This window comes from Dama dama, chromosome 13 (assembly GCF_033118175.1).
Source record: "Dama dama isolate Ldn47 chromosome 13, ASM3311817v1, whole genome shotgun sequence".
In the NCBI taxonomy this organism is placed as follows: Eukaryota; Metazoa; Chordata; class Mammalia; order Artiodactyla; family Cervidae; genus Dama; species Dama dama.
Genome location: NC_083693.1, coordinates 25,116,244 through 25,137,771, shown reverse-complemented (window position 1 = coordinate 25,137,771; position 21,528 = coordinate 25,116,244). Strand labels below are relative to the sequence as shown.

General features: G+C 43.0%; 1 protein-coding gene across 10 annotated transcripts in view; it reads right to left on the bottom strand.

The window, feature by feature from the left end:
- Positions 1-21,528, bottom strand: part of AKAP13 (A-kinase anchoring protein 13) — a 316,668-nt gene that overhangs the window by 146,757 nt on the left and 148,383 nt on the right. For 9 of the 10 annotated variants that reach the window (XM_061158636.1, XM_061158639.1, XM_061158640.1 and 6 more), the window contains one exon: positions 2,632-2,830. In XM_061158636.1, coding sequence (XP_061014619.1) covers positions 2,632-2,830 — 199 coding nt within the window. Of the gene's footprint in view, positions 1-2,631; positions 2,831-17,512; positions 17,595-21,528 lie in introns of those variants that run through there. The other variant, XM_061158644.1, reaches the window with a different exon arrangement.

The window sequence follows — 21,528 nt, the reverse complement described above, 5'->3', positions numbered from 1 at the left end:
ATGAGAAAAGACATCACTGACATCTGTAAGCGAAAATTCTGTGGGAGAGAGGTCATTAGCATGCTAGCCCTTCTAAGGTCACGGGCTGAGCCAACCTAAGCAAGTGCCAATGATGAGCCCTTGGGCCTGAGCTGTGTCTGACAGCTGCAGTTGCTAGAAAGATAAAGATGCCAAGAAAATACAATATGGCTATTTTCTATATTATCGACTTATTTTAGAAAGGAGATTAAAACTGAGCCTCAAAAACTTTCTTTTTATAGGGGTTTTAGAGGGGCAGAGGCAGCTTCCATCCTGCCTCGTATATATAAGTGAAAACAAATCCTGACCAGTATGGTAAACTCCCTTCAATCACAAGCAGCAGACACATGCTCCCATGCCCTGAATTCTTACCTAGGAGTTACATAGCATCCTTCAATCTCCAAAACAGGCTCTGTTCAATCTAGGTTAGCTATTTTAGTTATGGGGCTATAATAATTTCAGAAGAGTGGCATGATTCAATCCTTTCCTTGACTGATAAAAAGAGTTCCTCTGTTCCTCTACTACTGAATATTAAACAAACAACATATCAAACGAGCGATAGGGAATTCTTCGTTATTCTCAGGTGGTACCGTCTTTGAGGATATTTTATAGGTCATCTCAGAAACAGGTCTTTGCAACTTGAGAAACAGACGTGACCAACTATATGGGGATGGTTAGAACGATCGCGGTAATAACCTGGCGGAGGATGCTATGCTGTCATATATTCCAAATGTTAACAGTGAAGACCACAGTGAAATCAGAAAAAGGTATTTATAATGTTTTAGAAAATGAAACAGTTAATCTAAAGTTAAAATTATGTAAAAACCACAAGCACATGTTAGACAAAGCTTAGCGAAAAAATGGAGAGAAATAAAATACATCTGATCATTAAGAGTGGATCTACCTCTGTATCAAAGTTTCAGGAACCCTTATAATGACACTGTTTTTTTTAATCACATGGTTTTCTTTCCTTATTTATTTTTCGGCCACACTGCACAGCCTGCGGGACTCCCAGCTTCCTGATCACAGACTGAAGCCGGGCCACAGCCGAGAAAGCCTGAAATCCTGACCACCAAGCAACCAGAGAACTCGCAGAGCTGTTTTTTGAAGCGCCTGGCTCACTCTTCACTCATCGTCCTCTCTGTTACAATAATCTCGTGCACACACCGTGTGCCGCCGCCTCACTCCTGCACCTGCTCGGCCCCTGTGCCTCCAGCCCTCGACCACCAGGCTACTCCTGTCTGCTTGCTGGGTCTCATGTGAGAGGTCACACGTGGAAGTGCAAAACACGTCAAGCTCACTCAGGTCCTTCTGATGAGACAGTACGAGAATAACAGATTTTCACTGACTCTGCCGCGCTATGCTTCTGTAAGAGAACTCAAGATCGGTTGCTTCCTTCCTCCTGAGGTGGTGACCAACTCCAAAGAATTATGAAAACGGGTCACTGAATTTAACAAAGGGTGAACACGACAGAACGGGGATTTGGAGGAAAAAAGTGGTATGGCTTGAAAATGCTCCTAACACATGCATCTTCTCATCGTTAGATGCTTCTCATTGTTAGATGCTCCTAACACATGCATCTTCTCATAGTTTTAATTTCTCATGGTTTCCAGGAAACTATTCCCACATCTTGTGGGTAGCTTTGGCATCTGCAAACTGCTGTTTCTGAATGGACTACCATTCACCCAGTAAGAAGAGGTCTAAAGAAAACCTGACTTTTCAGCCATCTCCAGAGGAAAATAAAATGACACCTAGTTTGGAATAAACACAACCCGGAGAGGCAGAGGCGACTGCGTCTACAACCCTGCTGTGAAGTGTTCTGGCCCGCCGGTCTCTGAAATAAGGTCTGCTCCCAGGGAAGACTCTGGCAGTGAGCTGACCCCAGATGACCTTAAATGAAATTACTGCCAAGAGTTTTCCGAATCAAATCAACTCTGAAATAAAATGGGTGGAAAAATTATCTAAACTTAGCCTTTTAGATGTTACGGCCAAGAGAGATGTATCCACATGACGTGTATATTATCCATAATAAATGCCACCAGGGAGTCTGTAATGTTTTTATGTCTGGCAACAACTTTATCTTGAAGGCTTGAGTGGATTATAAAAATCTTTATTTTTTTTTAGTGATCTTTTTACCACACAACTATCAATTTAAATATAGCAACATGGTCATCATTCATTGAAAGAGTTGAGGAAAGACTGTTTCTTAGTAACTTTGGTTCCTGTTCTTTAGCAACAATCTCAGAAACAGTTTAGCTCATTTTGTTTTATAAAGTTAAACCAACAAATTTATAGTGTTAAACAAATTTCCTTTTAAGCCAGAAAATTTTAGCTCTAGTTGTTGCATAGTTCTCTGTCAGCAATGTATATGTGTATCTTTCATTATTTTAAAAGCCTGGCAAAAACCAGTGAAGAATTTTCCCAGTCTCCTCTTATTACTACCCCAGTGCTAAGCTCTGTCTCTCTAAGTGCTGACATCGAACGCAGCTAAAACCGCTCTACAGGTTTCACAATCTCTGAGGGAAGCACGGCTATGTTCTAATTATGGCAAAGCTCACTGGGGGAAGGGGTGAGGGTACGAAAGACTGAAAATGGAAATAATTTCTTCCTTACCATTAGCTGCTGTTGAATGTTCATAAGTTTAAAAATGTGTCCAGTGCAACTGTCTCCAGGAAGTGGGGGCTCCTGGTGTGGCTCCGACTCGGAGGTTAGCATATAGACGTCCAACTCTCGGTGATGCCTCACAGAACAGTCTCCGTAAGGGATTTCATAGGACAAACTGCTCCAGGAGTCTGGTTCTCCAGCATCCTCCCTGGAAAGAAGCAAACGCTGATTAATGTACACGTAATGCATGTGTGTGCTCAGTTGCATCTGAGTCTTTGCAACCCCATGGACTGCAGCCTGCCAGGCTCCTCTGTCCATGGAATTCGCCAGGCAAGAATACCGGAGTGGGTTGCCCTTTTCTTCTCCAGGGGATCTTCTTGACCCAGGGATTGAACTCGCATCTCTTAGGTCTCCTGCACTGGCAGGCGGGTTCTTCACTATTAGCGCCACGTGGCAAATTCCAATACATATGTATATTCTCTATATAATACATGTGAATACACTGTAATATATATGTTAATATATAAAAACATAGTAATATAATATACATATATAGTCAGCCTCTCAGGCATAGGTTAAATTCTCTAACTCTTATGTAAAATTTCTAACCTCACTGCTCTTTGAGTCTCTGCTCCAGGAAGTTGGTTTGCACAGTTCCCAGGTAACTTGGACATGTAACTTCACAAGAGGTCACAAATGGGCTAAATGGAAACTGCAGGATTCCTTCCTAAGGATGTTCTTTGATCAAGATAAAGAGAAGACTGGGATCCTAAGAGAGTTAATATTATGCTCACAAACAATGAGGAGATGTAAGGAGAATGCTTTTGCTCTGGTTTCCAAAAAAAGAAAAAAGAAAAAAAGCAAGTCTTCCAAAGCGTTTGTCTTTTTGTCTTAAAATGGGTTACAGCATATGCTTATTGCAGCCAATTTTACTGAGAAGGGAAGAAATTAATCACTCCAATCTATGCAAGGTCAGTCCAATTTTTGTTAAAAACAAGTGGGGGTGTATCCTCAAAATTCTCAAAGTCAAAACTATATAGAGAAAAATACTATAATGTCTTATCATACTATACTTGTCAATGTAATTATAAAATCCTAGTTTGAACCAAGTGCTTGGTCCCAATAACTTAAATTATAACTTTTTAAATTTAAAAGATGACCAACTCAGCTCAACTCACATCATTGCAGATACACCTCATATTCAAATAAAGTAGAAAAAGGCATAGGTAAGAAAAAAAGCATTTCTGAGACAGACCTCAAAACATGAAATCTCTTTACATGGTTCCAATAAACCAGCATGTTGACAAAGTGTCCCTGAGATTCTGGAAGAAGGCAGAAAGTGGTGTTGGGGAATCACTATCACGTTTTAAAAAGGAAGAAACAAAAGAATTCAGACATAACAGACACGGCATCTACTGACAAATATAAGAGGGAAACAATACTTCAACTCTCAACCCAGTGTTTCATCCACTAAATCACACCTGTCTATCCTTAACAACTCACCAGGGAATACATGGACTTTGAAAACTAAAAATATGTTATAGTAGAAAATCTATGGCAAACTGGAGAGCCACATACTGGCTGAAGGTGACAATTAAGGCTGTCCCAGAAGAAAACTATTACAATTTCCATACTCAAGCAAGACTCCCAACAGTTGCTTAAAATATGCCATGCTAAATATCTCACAGATTTACCAAGCAAGAGTGTTAGTCACTCAGTCATGTCCAACTCTCTGAGACTCCAAGGACTGTAGCCCGCAAGGCTCCTCTGTCCGTGCAATCTTCCAGGTAATAATACTGAGGTGGGTGGCCATGCCCTCCTCCAGGGGAACCTGCCCAATCCAGGGATCAAACCTGTGTCTCTTCTGTCTCCTGCACTGGCAGGCAGGTTCCTTACCACGGTGCCACCTAGGCTGAGGTGACACTGTCACTAGCTCTGCTTAATTCAGACATGACTGGCCTATCTGCTTACTCAGATTACCACATACAACCTTGCTCCGACCAGGAAAAAAAAAACTCTGATAACACAACTTAACTTATATAGTACCATACGATGTGAATCAAATACACAGCAAGCAAGTGGGAGCTGCTGGCCAAGGCAGAGGCAATTAAACAGTGATACAGTCCATTCCTGGCAAAATGGCATTTTCTACCAACCATGTCACTGTTAATTCTCAAACTACTTCTTTTGTAGTATGGAAACCTTGGGAAATTCCCTGCTGGAACCACAATCTGCTTACCTCCTACCTCTCCCACGCTCTCCTGCCAGAGGAATGCGCGCCTGCTGCCACAAGCGCTAACCCTACCATCTCCCAATTCACCAGCCACGTGGAGTGCTTGCTTCCGAGCCCACCTGGAAACCAACTACTAGTTAGTGCAATTATCCTCCCGCTGGCTTCCATGAATACACGCTGCTATGGACACTGTTCAAACCCACCTGACCTGTACGTCTGGGTAAGCCCACCACCCAGCAAGTATTTACGTGCCTGCGAACCGACCCCAAATCCTTGTCCTGGGGGAGTCTGTGGACTTAGCAAGGGCAATCAAGATAAAATACCCAGTGTTCTGGAGACAGCAGGGGTGGTGGAAAAAACGAAGCAGAGATGAGGTTTGCAGTTTTAAATGTGGTGGGTCAGGGAAACCTCAGTGAAGTGACACCGAGGCCAACACACTTTCTGCTCTGCACTCAGCACTGAAGCTTTTACTGGATCCACAAATAAAACCTGGCCAGGCTCCATGAAGGTGTGCTACAACATTAAGGACAATTGTTACTAAGAACTGGATACAACCTAAGCAAGTCAGTAACTAGAGGGCTATCTGACTAATTAAGGAACAGATCTACAGAGTATTACCTTCCTGCAAAGTCTTACAAGTGAAAAGTCATTCAGTTGCATCCAACTCTGCGACCCCACGGACTTAGCCCATTGGGCTCCTCTGTCCACGAAATTTTCCAGGCAAAAATATTTGGGTAGCCATTTCCTACTCCAGGGGATCTTCCCAACCCAGGGATCAAACCCGCGTCTCCTGCATTGGCAGGTGGATTCTTTGTACCACTGAGCCACCAGGGAAGCCCTGCAGACTATTCTGTAGCCATTAAATATAACTGAAATAACAGTTCAGTAATGCTGAAATCTATATCCAGCAAAATGAAAAAGGCAAAAAGCATTAAGTATAAACAGTAAAGTGCACAAATTAAAATAGTGTTACAGTGGTTGGGTTATAGGTTTATTTCTTGGGGATTTTTGTTTTACTTTTTCTTTCTTTTTTATTTTTGGCTGCGCTGGGTCTTTGTTGCCTTTGCATGGGCTTCCTGTAGTTGCAGTGCACAGGTTTCTCACGGTGGTGGCGTCTCCTGTTGCAGAGCACGGGCTCCGGGCACAAAAAGGACTTCGGTAGTTAGGGCCCCCGGGCTCCAGGGCACCGGCTCAGCAGCTATGGCACGCGGGCTTAGCTGCTCTGTGGCCCGTGGGATCTTCCCAGACCAGGAACTGACCTTGCGCCTCCTGCCCTGGCATGTGGATTCTTATCCAATGAGCCACCAGGGAAGCCCTCTTCTCTAGGATTTTAATTAATGTCTTAAATTAGTTTTTAAAGTCCCTATTCAGCCAGGCCTCGCTGCTGCTCCGGACCGCTTTTTACTCATGTGTGTTAATCCGTCCCCACAGAGGTTACCAAAATGTTCTCTAATTCCCTCAAAGACCCAACATTAACCTCATCCACTTCATCCTCAGGTGATCTTTTCTTTCTTCAGAGAGAGAAGTTCGAGGCCATGAACCAACATGAATTAAGTCCACCTTTGCCCACCATTAAACACGTCTGCCCGGCTCCTCTAACTTCAGGGCACCTCTTTGAACAGTGGGTTTGCCCTGTTCCCCTATCAACCGCCCTCAGGTAACCAATTCAGTCATCAGCCCTGGATGCCTGTAGCTTCCCACCTGTCTCTGGAGCAGTTCCTTCCCCATCTGCCTACAAGGACCATGAACACCCCAGCAGACGACAGAGCAGAGAAGGGGAAAAGTGTGTGGGCGCCAGCAGCAATCTTGACTCAACCCTGCAGACCAGCCCCCAGGGGACATCTGACAATGTCTGCAGGCATTTTTCATTGTCACACGTGGGAGCGGGGTGGCTGTCCTCCAAGGCACTGGATGGCACCCTACCGTACAACAGAGAGTCATCAGGCCCCAAACCATCAGTAGTGCTGGCGTTGAGAAATCCCTGCTGTAACCCCCTAATCTGCATACAACGCCCCCCTATGCCTTCCCTTCTGCCTCCCCACTGGCTGTTTAAACAACTAAAGGCTTTGTCATCTGGAGCCTACCTCTCCCTTGGCTGCTTGCCTGGAGGCACAGTGGTAACGAATCTACCTGCCAAGTGCAGAAGATGCTGGTTTGATCCCTGAGTGGGGAAGATCCAGTGGAGGAGAAGTGGCAACCCACTCCAATATTCCTGCCTGGAAAATTCCATGGGCAGTCTACGGGGTTGCAAAAAAGCCTGGCATGACTTATTAGAGACCAGTGCCTCTCCTGCGGCTGCTAAGACTTCCCTGTCATGGGTTTCCATTGACAAAATAAACCCCCAAGTCCAGTGGCTTTTTCCCCCACTGAGTTTGAGTTTCGTAGAATCTAAAAACGGTGATCTGATTCTTCTATGAAAAACTTTTTCTCACTTGATGCCCTTAAGAACCCTCCTATTCATCTACTGTTTTCTCTGGCTTTTTCTTCCTCTTCTCACACCTTAGTTGAACACATGTCAACTTCCTGAACTTGGGCTTCTACTAAATGGCAGGCACTCTGCTAGACGCCAGGGCTACCAGGATAAGCATGATACCTTTCTCAAGGATAAACAAACACCGTTCTAAGGTCAAACACGGGATTCCTGTCTGGTGACCACAATGTGGCTTACTGCTGTTACTGCCACCTCCGTGGAAACAAAAAGCAGAAAGAATCTCATGGGTGTTTTACCCCTGTGTGGCATATTATGCACGAAATATATTTCACTGACATTACAATGCTGTTACTTGTAATAATAACATCATTTTTATGTATTACTAAGGAGGAAAATAATGGTTTTGAGTTAATTATGACACAAGCTAGAAAAATATATATTCTTAACAGAGATAACAGAGTACAAACATAGTCAACTGTCGCTCTAAAGACTGGCAGGGGTGGTACAAACAGTTCAAGTAAACAAACGGTCCCAACGTCATCTGGTTAACTTCACATGGACACTGGCCTGTTAGCCCCTAGTCTTCAACACACGGGCAGCAGATACACGTGAAAAAGGCCAGCTCGGAGGCTTGAGATAAACTGCAATAAAAGTCACCCAAGACACTAGTCTTCCCACTTTTATGCAGTCGAAGAGTTTCAAACAAAAACACATGCAGAAATGGAGCTGCCCTTGTGATGGGGCCGAGAGAGAGCGGGAAAGGCCACCTCTCCCGCCGAGGTGGGCTGGAGGATCCCTCCTCACGCTCTCAGTTCCAGAAGGACAGGCTTTCTTCATGTACAACCACCCTTCCCAGTTTACGTTCACTTTCTTGGTTCCTAGAGTAACCTCTCCCCGTTCTCCTGATTAGAAGCTCTCTCTATGTCTACTTGACCCTTGGCTTGCACTGACATTTCGGCCACGGAGAGAGGGGTGGGTGGGTGTGTGTGGGTGGGGGTGTGTATGTGTGTGTCTGTGTCTCTCTGCAAACCCATGGACTGTAGCCCAACACACTCCTCTGGCCATAGCATTTTCCAGCATGAATACTGAAGTGGGTTTCCTTCTCCAGGGGGACCTTCCTGATCCAGGGATCAAACCCGAGTCTCCTTCGTCTCCTGTGCTGGCAGGTGGGCTTCTGCAGCACTGAGTCAGTCACCTGGCCCTCGGCCTTGTATTTCTGCCGTGAAGAAGGGTATGCCAGGGTATCTAAAATTTACCTTAGAAACACACACTAAGATGTTATGTCATCAAGTCTGGCAGGACAGAAAAGCACACCCACAAATTCACTAGAATTTCTGGTTATTTCAGCTGGTGGATTAAGAGGCACCAGAGCCTCAGATGAGGCTTTGAAAAGAAAAATAAACAAATAAAAGTGTGAGAGAAAGAAGATCTGTAGATGAAGGCGTGTAAATGCTGCAGGGGGAGGGGAGCGCTACGGATCTCCATGACCTTTCCTTTCTCACCCCATGAGGACACCACCACCGCGAGCCAAGGAAAGGGTGTTTTTACTGCCAGTGTCAGCAGCGCAGTAGAGGTGTTACTTCCTTACGACAACATCACAGGGTACCGTGGGTCTCGGAGAACCTCTTGTTTGGTTACACTCAACCACTGCCCAGAACAGGCTTCAAGATATAAAGGACTGGCGCTGTGAATATGGGAAACTTTCAAGCATCGTGTTAATATATTGTTTTCAAACCATTCTTGGGCATCCTGAATTTTATCTGGAGAGTCTTAACTCAACTCCTAGAGTGGTCTCCTACCACTTAGATCTGAAAGATCTCTTGTGTTGTCCTGCAACTTCTCCACTCCCTATAACCCCTAAGGAGGGCCAGGACCTCCCATCTTATGACTGGCCAGGTCGCATTGCCCTGTTCCATCTCCCGAGCAAATGGTTTGGGATCACTAAGAACGCACTCTCTCTGAAGGGATAGATAAATCATTGCTTCAAAGGATAAAATGCCATCCATCTATTGGCGTGTGCCTGCTAAGTCACTTCAGTCATTCAGCTAAGTTGCTGCAGCCTGCCAGGCTCCTCTGTCCGTAGGATTTCCCAGGCAAGAATCCTGAATCCTGGACCGGGTGGCCGTGCCGTCTTCCAGGGGATCTTCTCGATTCAGGGATCAAACCCACATCTGCACTGGCAGGTGGATTCTTTACCACTGAGCTACCTGGGAAGCCCCAGCATGCATGCGTTAAGTACTCATTAAATATTGGATTCTATTTTCTTCCACAAGCAATGGGGATAATCATAATCACTCCTTTACTGCTAAATTATTCAACAATATATCAAATGTTGAGCTGTGTTTTACATACATCACCTAATTTATTCTTCTAACTACCCTGTGAGGGAAGACTGGCAGATGAGGAAACTAAAACCATAAGAAATTTAATAATGTGCCTAACAGTCAGTTAAGCCAGAATTTGGGCTGACATTCTAAACCACCACATAAAACTAGCTCTGCTGCCTAGATTGCACTGGAAAACGCAGACCAATGAAACAAACAAAATTTTTTTTAACATATGGACTTTGAGGGCTTAAGCTTTGGAGAGATGTGAGTTCTAATGACTAATCAGTCCATGCTCACACATAACTGTGGTGTCATACATTTGGTATTTTTAATCTTTAATTACTATGCATTATGGACATAGAGGACAGTGTGTAGTCCGTGACTTTTGTGGACATTTTTCTCCATTGCTTTTCACTCCTGAGGGGCGACTTGGGCTCTCTTACTCCACGGTTCCATGACTTGTAGAATATCCTGTTCCTCTAACGTCCAAAGGTCTCCATTTTCTAGCTTCACCTTAACGCACTGTTTTCAAGATCCTGAAAAGTGGTTTTTAATATCCTACCATGATACTAGTTGTGTATACATCAGACCGAATACATCCCCAAGTTAAAAAAAAAAATTTACACTAGATTAACATCTAAGTATTTATTGATGTGATCAAGCTATTGATACTTCATTGTTGATTCTTCTTAATCAGATTTAAGCCACCAACCTAATTCAACAAACTCTCAGGAATTAATTTTCAGATGCAATGTTAAGCAAAGTTCTTAATCTTAACTGCATTTCAGAATTACCTGGAGAGCTTTTAAAAATCCTAATGTCCAGATCATACCTCACACTAATAAAAGTCTTGAGGAGGCCTGGAGGCATCAGTATTTTTCAAAGGTTCCCAGGAGACTGTAATGTACAATGAGAATCCCCATGTGATTCTAATGTGCAGCTAAGGAGGTGACACACCACACAGGTGTTGATTCATTTAAAAAACAAAAGTATAGCTAAGGCTGGCAAGACTGCTATGAACACTGGCATGTCAGCATATCGTCTCACCTAATTATACTATTCCCTGCAATTTATCCCACAGAAATAATTTAACAGGTAAAACTTTGTAAGTAAAAAAAGTTTACTGCAGCATTCATTAGTTAATTTCTGTTGGTTTTTAAGGTTAAAATTAACATTCAACATTAAATGGTTTGAATAGTTGTGATAAACAAAATACTTTAAGAGCTCAAAAATAATTAGAAAGACCAGAGAAATAGGTAGAAGTATCATAAAGTGAAAATATATCAGAATACATAATGGAGTATCAGCTACAACCATTTAAGAAACTCCATGCAATGTGGAAGGTAGTATCTGACAATGAAATAAGCCTGTCTTCTGGTGGCAGCATTATGAATAATTTTGTTATGTTAACCTAACTGTTTAACACAGGCTAATTCCCCCTCCCTATGATCTTCCTTGCTTCTGGCCTAAGTCACAAGACAGAGGCAGCTTAGTGCAGGTGTCACTGAGACTGCTTCAAGGGAACATGGAGAAATTAACCGCAACACAGAAGTCTCAGCGTGGACTCTAACACAGTCATATTTAATCTGTCCCCAGGACAGCAGGCACTTCAAACAGATCCTCTGCTAAGAAGCAACCCAGGTGGCTGACCTCTCCTCGCTCAATGTGTCCTCTCTTGCTCAGCCCTCCTCTCTCCCCAGATGACTTAGGTCAGCCAAGTGAGAGAGATTTCTATTTAAATATGACTTGGGTTGATCCATTGACTGCTCACAGAACTTATGGTCCGTTGCCTATTCCACAACAGTCACTGGCTTAATACCTACTTATTTCCTTTGTCTGGGCTTCCCGGAGGTGGCTCAGATGGTAAAGAATTCACATGCAATGCAGGAGACCCTGGTTCAACCCTGAAGTCGGGAAGATTCCCTAGAGAAGGGAATGGCCATCGACTCCAGTATTCTTGCCTGGAGAATCCCATGGACAAGAAGAGCCTGGCAGGCTATAGTCCCTGGGATTGCACAGAGTCAGACGTGACTGAATGACTAAGCACATGGACACACGTCCTTTGTCTACAAAGTGCCTGATGTTAATGAGAATGAAAACACAGGCACGTGGGAATTATTTCAAAAGGGAGAACACTGTCACTGCTGACTAAAATTAAATTCAAAGTTGGAAACGGAAATGCTATTTATTAAATAAATGTTATTTCTAGCATGATAGAAATGCTTACAAAACAGCATTTTTAAGCTGATTTAAAATAACCTATTTAAACCTTATTGATTTAAATAACCTATTCGCAATAGAGGGAAAGGAATACACATCCATTTTTTCTGACAAGCATTTGAAACTCAATATGACAGCAAGGTTCCACAATAAACTGGAAAATTCTTAAAGAGATGAGAATACCAGACCACCTAACCTGCCTCTTGAAAAATCTGTATGCAGGTCAGGAAGCAACAGTTAGAACTGGACATGGAACAACAGACTGGTTCCAAATAGGAAAAGGAGTACGTCAAGGCTGTATATTGTCACTCTGCTTTTTTAACTTATATGCAGAGTACATCATGAGAAATGCTGGGCTGGAAGAAGCACAAGCTGGAATCAAGATTGCCGGGAGAAATATCAATAACCTCAGATATGCAGATGACACCACCCTTATGGCAGAAAGTGAAGAAGAACTAAAGAGCCTCTTGATGAAAGTGAAAGAGAAGAGTGAAAAAGTTGGCTTAAAGTTCAACATTCAGAAAACTAAGATCATGGCATCCGGTCCCATCACTTCATGGCAAACAGATGGGGAAACAGTTGGAAACAGTGGCTGACTTTATTTTTCTGGGCTCCAAAACTACTGCAGATGGTGACTGCAGCCATGAAATTAAAAGATGCTTACTCCTTGGAAGGAAAGTTATGACCAAACTAGACAGCATATTAAAAAGCAAAGACATTACTTTGTCAACAAAGGTCCGTCTAGTCAAGGCTATGGTTTTTCCAGTGGTCATGTATGGATGTGAGAGTTGGACTATAAAGAAGGTTGAGCGCAGAAGAACTGATGCTTTTGAACTGTGGTGCTGGAGAAGAGTCTTCAGAGTCCCTTGGACTGCAAGAAGATTCAACCAGTCCATCCTAAAGGAGATCAGTCCTGGGTGTTCACTGGAAGGACTAATGCTGAAGCTGAAACTCCAATACTTTGGCCACCTCATGCGGAGAGCTGACTCATTTGAAAAGACCCTGATGCTGCGAAAGATTGAGAGTAGGAGGAGAAGGGGACGACGACAGAGGATGAGATGGTTGGATGGCATCACCGACTCAATGGACATGGGTTTGGGTGGACCCCGGGAGTTGGTGATGGACAGAGAGGCCTGGCGTGCTGTGGTTCATGGGGTCGCAAAGAGTCGGACACGACTGGGCGACTGAACTGAACTGATGACAGAAAGATTAAGAGCTAAATACGAATCCCAAACTCCAGTGTAATGGTGACCATTAAAATCAGCTGATTAACAGGCTTCAAACAGTGAAGATTTCGTGATTCTACAGATAAACTATTTGCCTTACTTATACAAACCAGTAATTTTAATCACAAGTCGTCACTCTGCAAACTAGCTTTTCCAGTTCAGGAAAAAGAAAAACTAATTTTTGTTCATTAATCTGGGCAGGACTCATCTTCAGGCATGAAGTTCATGTGACTTTATAGTATGTTACGGTCATTAAAAAAAAAAAAATTTTAAGAAAGGAACCCATACTTAAGTCTAACAAACTTCTAATGATCTTGTCTATCTTTTTAAGTCCCACTGCCCTTATTCAGCACTTTTCATAATTCAATTGATGAAATGGATTAATCTTATTTAGAAGCAATCAGACAAGTAAACCAAGTCAAAATAAAGACTGGTCACAGCCTACATGTGACATTTTCCCTGGTAACTCTTCTCTACTCTTTTTCCAGAAACTCTACTACTTATACAGGAACCATAAAACATTGATCCACTCTCCCTGATTTATAGCACTGCAAAATAAGTAGATTAAATGCATCAGGTAAGAACTCGAACTATTTATGAAGGGTCAGATTTTTTCTTACATTTCCCATTCATCAAAAAATTTAAAATTCTAAAAATTACTAGAAAAACAAAACTTATACCAAAAAACTTATGCCCAAAGCTTTAACAGATTCAACAGATATACAATTATTCTAATTACCGTGTATGTGTGTTCAGCTGCTCAATCATGTCCGACTCGTTTTGACCCCATGGACTGTGGCCCACCAGGCTCCTCTCCCGGGAATTTCCCAGGCAAGAACACTGGAATGAGTTCCCATTTCCTCCTCCAGGAGATCTTCCTGACCCAGAGATTGAACCTGCATCTCCTGCATCTCCTGCATTGGAAGGCGGATTCTTTACCACTGTGCTACCTGGGAAGCCCATGTCAGATTACTATAAAGGTTTGTAAACACATACTCCCAACATACTTTATACTGATCTCATCATGGAGCAGGGACAAAGAGCGGGCAGAGCAGCCCTGATTCAGGGCCTGCCTCATGTTGAACAACAGCGATCCCTCCAGTCTGCCAGGAACCACACTTCACATTCTTAAAATCTACAGACCCTGGGGGGACAGGCCAGTGGCAGCAGAAAGAAACAGCACGGCATGGACGGAAACATGGAATGTGGTACCAGCTACAGATCCACTGGACAAATTTTCTTTTCTCCCAGGGAACACTTCACATAGGCCTGGAAACTAACTCAAGGATATTCAAGAATATTTTAAAAGCTCGGTCCCAACCAGTGTTTAATTACTTTTAGAAAACCAAAAGCATCTAAAAGTCTACTTTAAAAGGCATGTCACGAAGAGCTTCTTTCACTAATAAATGACATGATTTCCTTTAATAAAATGTGAAATATAGAAAGCTAATCACCGTACATAGTAAAAATGGTACAGCTGATCCCTGAACAACTCAGGTTTGGGCTGTATGGGTCTCACGTACATGCGAATGTTTTTCAATAAATCCACTGAAGTACTATACAGTCTACAGCTGCTTGAAGCTGAGGCTACAGAACCAGAGATACAGATGGCCAACTGCGGGGCTTGCGCATTCACGGACACTGGTACAAGCGGCAGGTCATGAGGGACTACCATACACTGAACAGCAGGACTCAGCTTTTCAGAGTCCTTCCATTATAAATATTTGTGACAGTCCAGGTGACAAGGTTGATGTTCTACATGTAGATGGAGAACAAAGTTCAGGTAAACCAAACAAGGTTTCACGGAGTTAGGGCTGCCTGAGGGCTAAAACATGATTTTTTAATAAAAGATTCATTCCAAGCAATCTATTCCTAAGCAATTTAGTACAGTTGCTCATGTAGATTAATAAGCTAAAAGAAAAGCTAAATGCGCCGTTAGATCACCTTTTAAAAAGGCACTGAAACTATTCTACTGAACACTTGCACCTTAACAGAACTATTTTCATATTAGCACATATTCTCTACAATGGTCTGCATATAAAAAGATCTTGGGAGATATTTCCAGTATAATATACACAGAATTTTACTTTACTCTGTACAACCTTAAAATGAAAATCTATATCCTATTAAATAGGAGCAAACTGAGTTATAAGTGTAACAATTACAAAAATATTGTTTCTCTATACATGAAAAGGTATTAAGATCTATATGAATGCTTGTTCTCAAATGTTTTAATGCCAAATAAAATGCTTCCAGAAGTCCACTAAAAAGATAACACTACAGGTAGTATGCCATTGTGTTACAAATGCATTCCACCGGAATTTAGTCTTCTTTATGCCCTTCTTAAGTTATTTCAGGATGATGTTAAAAAACAAAAACAAACAATAAAAACACACATACATTTTCAGAAGATGGCCTAGGCTATATATTTTTTCATTTATTCAAACATGCATACTCATGCAGTATCTATTATGTTTCCAGGTGTGAGAAATAATATTGATGAATCAGTGAGACAGCCAAGATTCCTATCATGTTGGAGGTTACAGCATAGAGAGAGGTATGATTACAGTTAGAGGTAAGTGCTTTAAAGCAGATAAAACAAGGTGCTCATGGCAGAAAACTCCTTGGAGTGGAGACACAGGCTCTGCAGCCAGGTGCCAGAAGATGGTCTGAGAAGATACGGCAACTGATCAGAACCACGTGAAAGAGCTAGCATGTGAAGCTGCCGGGACAGAATGCATGAGGCAAAGGGTTCAGCAAGGACGGAGAGCCTCAGGGGAGGCAAGCAGCTGGCCCGCGCGGCTGTGCAGGGAAGGCGACGGAAACGAAGAGAACGTTACGAAACGAGGTCTGAGAGCTCTACACAGGCCAGACCTCACAGAGCTTCGCCGATCATGCAGAACTAGCACTGTCTTCCGCGTGGGGTGAGAACATGCTGGAAGGAGTAAGCAACAGGGGGAAAAAAAACAGAAGAATGAAACTAGTGATGCTAGCAGTATGGCTGGTCAGTGTTGGCAGCTTTGGTCGTGCCATGTAGATGGCAAACAAAGTTCAGGTAAACCTGAACTCGGTGACTCCAGAGACCACAGCCCGCCAGGCTCCTCAGTCCACGGGACTTCCCAGGCGCTCCTCCCGGGGATCTTCCCGACCCAGGGTCCGAAGCCTGGTCTCCTCCCCTACAGGGAGACTCCAGCATCTGAGCCACCAGGGAAGTCAGGTAGTGCAGGATCAGGAGGACGGCACTGACTTCTGATCGTCACAACGACTCTGACACACAGGCTACTGTGTTTCCATTGTTCCTGTGAGGACAGTGAGGCTCGAGGAATAACTTGCCCCGGTCCACAGTAAGTGAAAAACCCAGGATCTGTGGTAATTCAGATCTAATTCCAAAACTTCTGTACCGCTTTAGACTGTCCACAGTGATACCTACCCTCCAACACGGTCCAATTATGAAGTGAAATGAAGTGTTAGTGTTGCGCGGTCGTGTCTGACTCTTTGTGACCCCATGGACTGTAGCCCACCAGGCTCTGCTGTCCATGGGCTTCTCCAGGCAACGATACTGGAGCGGGTAGCCATCCCTCCTCCAGGGGATCTTCCTGATGCAGGGATCGAACCCAGGTCTCCTGCATTGCAGGGGGATTCTTTACCGTCTGAGCCACGAGGAAAGTCCGTGTCAAATTATGAGGACACATTCAAGTTCTGAAAATTCTAAGTCCGCTATAATACTTATCAGAAGCTAGTCAGGTGTCAGGTATGGTAGGGGCTTCCCTCACAGCTCAGTGGGTAAAGGATCTGCCTGCAACACAGGAGACCCAGGTTCGATCCCTAGTTGGGAAGATCCCCTGGAGAAGGAAATGGCAACCCACTCTAGTATTCTTGCCTGGGAAATCCCATGGACAGAGGAGTCTGGCAGGCAACAGTCCATGTGGTCCCAAGAGTCAGATACAACTTAGCGACTAAATCACCTCAGTCAGGTATAGTAGGCTTTCTGTCAAAATTTTTATAATATCCAAAGCAAGTTTTCAACTGTAGAACAGCACAAACTAAGGGGCCACTCCTCAGAGAAGGGTTCCATCATCCAAATGGAGAATCCATGGCTGGCTCCAAACCTCAAGGTCTGTGCATGTGGGCCAACAAAATTCAGTAAGCCCAGCATGAACCTCGGCTAATCTGCCGGCGTCCAGCTGTTGTTACACAACGGCCAACCACCACTCAACCTCCGCCTTCTCCCCTTGTGTGTCGCAACTCAAAAAAAGTTCAGTTTCATGCTAACATACATGTAAGACCCTGTCAAATCAACTGCAGAGAAAAACATCTTTCCCGTACTAACAACACCAGTCACTTGGTGGGGAAGCTCAGAGATACTTGCTGAGATACAGCAAAAGGCCCCATCAAGTGGCAGAGAATAAACAATGAAGGTCGGCAGTGCATCCATTTGAAAGAAGATACTCACTCACGGCTGCCCACGCACCACGAGTACCGCAAGCCCATCCTATTTGGGTCCTGGCTTTAAGAGCAGAGGCGGAACGGTCGGGTCAGGCCTCCCCAAAGGCGTGTTTTGCTGAGTCTACTTCTGACAGGAAGTGCAGCACCTAGTTCCTTATTTGAGGGTTACTGCAATATCTTTCATGAAACCACATCACCCTCACAGTGCCAGACCTCAAGGAGTCCTACGGCATCAACCACAGCTCCACGGAGATGGAGGGAGAGAAGACAAGCGCCAGCAGAGGGGAGGAGGGAGGGGGAGGAGGGAGAGGGAGGAGGGAGGGGGAGGGGGGAGAGGGAGGGGTGGGGGAGGAGGGAGGGGGAGGTGGACCACTGATCCATCTTAAAGTGAACAGAAAGCCACTACCTTAGGTGTTAAGAACACACACTGGACTACTTATACTTCACACGCACATGCAGGTTCACTAGGACTCTTAGCACTGATACTCTGAGTTTTTGCCTTCCCTCCTTCCTTTTTGACACAGTACAGCCACCTGCCCTTAACGACCAGAATGGGAACAGCACAAAAGAAGAAGAGCCCGTCATTTGAATAACTACTCTGTATCAGCAATTTGGCACAGATTCCATGCTGCTGAATAATTTAAAACACAAGTTTTATAGGATGATGGTTAGAACATGAGTTGGAAAGTCTGACAGACTCGGTTTGACTCCCTACTCAGACTGTACCACCTGTGGGATCTTGGGCTAGTCATGCTTCAATTTCTCAGCAGCTCAATCTCCCCGTCAATAGAGTGGGAATACTAGGTTTGCTGTGAGATCAGGCGACCTTGAGTGTAAAGTGTTACCAGCATAGCATCTGGTTCTCCCAAAGCGCTCAATAAACCCATGGGATGCCAGGGGTGGTGTGACTCTAGTGAGCAAACCAGAAGGCAGTTTCTGAGTATTAGACATTTAAAAAGCAAAGGGCACGGAGACCCTGCTAGCGGGGTAACGGTCAGGCAGCCACCCCTAAACCACTCTACCGCTAGGAGAAAACAGAACTCCCAGTGCCCTGCTGCTTCACGAGATAGCATTACAGTTGTGCAGTGAACCTGACCAGGAAAAAACATGTTAGAAACTGGATGGTGGTGTGCAGAGACGTCATGCTCACATTAAGCTGAGTGCTCGTCTCACTGACGATGAATCTTTGTCCCCAGCTCTCCAAATAAAGGGACGGGCTAAGTTCCTAAGAACTTCACAGGCATGCTCTCATTTAATCTGAACAGACCGATGAGGTACATGCTGTGACTTCCTATGTTACAGATGAGGAAAACTGAGGTTTACAGATGACAAATAATAGGGATGCATTCAAGTTCTGCTTTGCTATTTTTTAAGGCCAAACAGCTGAATGCCTACCCAATGTGTATGGGATCAATGATCAAGTACATAAAGTGCAAATCTCCTTATATACTCTTGCTGCAAAAATTCTAAAACCAATTAGAGCATACATGTATTTACTGTTAAGAGTAAAACACTACAATAATTAGTGACTGTGAAAACTGTTAATGCCACTATGCACTATACAAGAGTGTTTCAGATGGTTAAATTAATAGAGAAATAGCTTGACAGTTAATACGAATATTAAAAGAGTGCTCTGGTTAGATAACTTTATGAAGATCATCTTACCATTTCTGAGCCACTACTGTTTACAAAAAAATAAATGATACAAGGAAGAATTATATTAGGATATATAAAAACTAATTCTGATTAACTGTTTGCTAACTTGTTCATAACACCAAATAAACACTCACTAGAATAAATGCTTTAAGTTGCACATCTCTCATTCCATTTAGGCCATGTGCCTTTCAAGGAAGATTCTATTTGTAAATGATCCACATCTTATAAGAGAAAAAAAAAGCTGAAAATTCAACATTGCCACCTCCAAATTTTACAAAGAGGAGACATGTCAAAACCATGTATAGCCACTATGACAAATTATCCTCAATCCAGATATAAATGTATAAAGAAATAACAGGAAAAAATGAGGTAACTCAAATAGGTTTTGCTAATCAAATGTCAAAACAACAGACTTTATTAAGAATACTTCGAGGACATCACAATACACAACCATGCCTCTGTATCTGCAGGAATTGGTTCCAAGACCCCTCACCTATACCTATATCCAGGGACGCTCAAACCCTTTATAAATGGCGTATAAAGTGTGTATGGACAATAAAACCACTGAGCAAAACCTTGCCAAAATGACTTTCCTAATGCTAACCACATTCAACAGCTCAAGAACCTTTGAAAATCACTAAATCAAGAATCCTAAGTACAAAATTCCTCTTAGAAAAAAACACGCTCTGGAAGAACTCTCATGAACTATAATTTTCTAACACCTACCTGTTTAGGGACACTGATGTGTCAACAGAAAGTGAGTATGCTGTTAGGGAATCAAGAGCGATGCAGACAGAAGCTGGTGATGCTGAGAAATTACTGCTTTTCCACTACAAGACTTTCAAAACCATTAAACCTTAATAAACACATAGAACTACTCTTTATATTGTTTCATATTTATTCATGTACGACACAACTTCATTCTACACTGGTGATAGTCAGCTTTGGCCAAATACTGATTTTAGCCACTTAGGTTTATTCAACATTCCTTATTTTCTTTGCTTAAAAATCATTTTCATTTCTGTTAATAATAAATGCAGGTAAGGTGTTCAAGTCATTCTTTGTCCTGGTATGCCTTTAAGGAAACTTCAAAATTCATCAAATAAAAATAATGCATAATATACTAAAGGTGTGGGTTCCTTAGAGGGTAGAAAGTGCCAACTGATCCTTCATTTTCTCTCAAACACCCATCAAGTCCTATGCTCTAGTTTCATGTTTTCTTGCACCTGGGTCTATAGTCAAGTCAGAAATACTTTCAATATCACATGCTGTTGGTCACAGAAACTCTGTCGCCACAAATTAAGGTGTATAAACTCATAATTCTTTGAAGAAAACCTCTGAGGCGTAAATGTTACACCAAGAATAAACACAGGCTAGGACTATTTGCATGCATACTGCAGGGGGGAAAAGAAGTATACAGTAGGAGTCATGAGACACGTGGAGTGGCTCTATTGTTCCAACCACCTACCAGGACCCACTCACCTTCTTAGAAAGACCAAGGTAGTATAAAAGACCATGGGTTTTAATTTAGATTTCCGATCTGGTTCAAATTACTGCCCCATTCCTCGCCAGCTATGGTGATCACCTGTTACCTGAGGACAACGTGCCCACCCCCAAAGGGTTTTGGAGAGGAGAACATATATGAGAATTTATCCAAAATGCCTGACACAAACATAATAAATGGTAACTAGTGTAATTGTTAGATAAATACAAACATTATCCTCAGAAAGTACATTTTGCAATTTGCCAGCAGGTTGCCAGATAAGGAAATCCTGAGATCAGTAGCTGAATGGCTTTTTTAAAAAAGCAAACAATGAAATGTCAAAATTCTTAAAATGCTTCAGATTAGAAATTTACCAAAAAAGGAAGAGGGAAGAGGGGGGGCTTTACTGAAAATCAAATCTATGAATCATTAGTTTGGTTAAAAGCCTGACAAGGTTACCAAACATGCCTCCTCACAAAATTGTATTAAAGAGTTTTAAAACAACCAGTACACAAGTTTGTGAATAATGCCAATTTACTAACCACATGGCCTTGGGCAAACTAGCCTTTCTGGGTCTATCTTCTCATGTGTAAAAAAAATACAGATACTACCTGTAATAACTCTATCTTAGACATCTGCTAAGAGGTTTTACTAAGAACACAGTGTGAATGCCAGTGCAGCAGGTATTCGACACTCAGTTACTGTTACCACCCCTAGTTTCCACTCAATTCTACCACCCTATCTTGACCAAAACAAAAAGCTCCAGGTGACACAATGAGAAAAGAGGATGAGAGAATGGATACACGGAGGGAAGGAGGGATGGACCAACAAACATGTGGTTGGATAAGACTTGGGCCAGAGAAATGTAAAGTTAAAAAATTGTT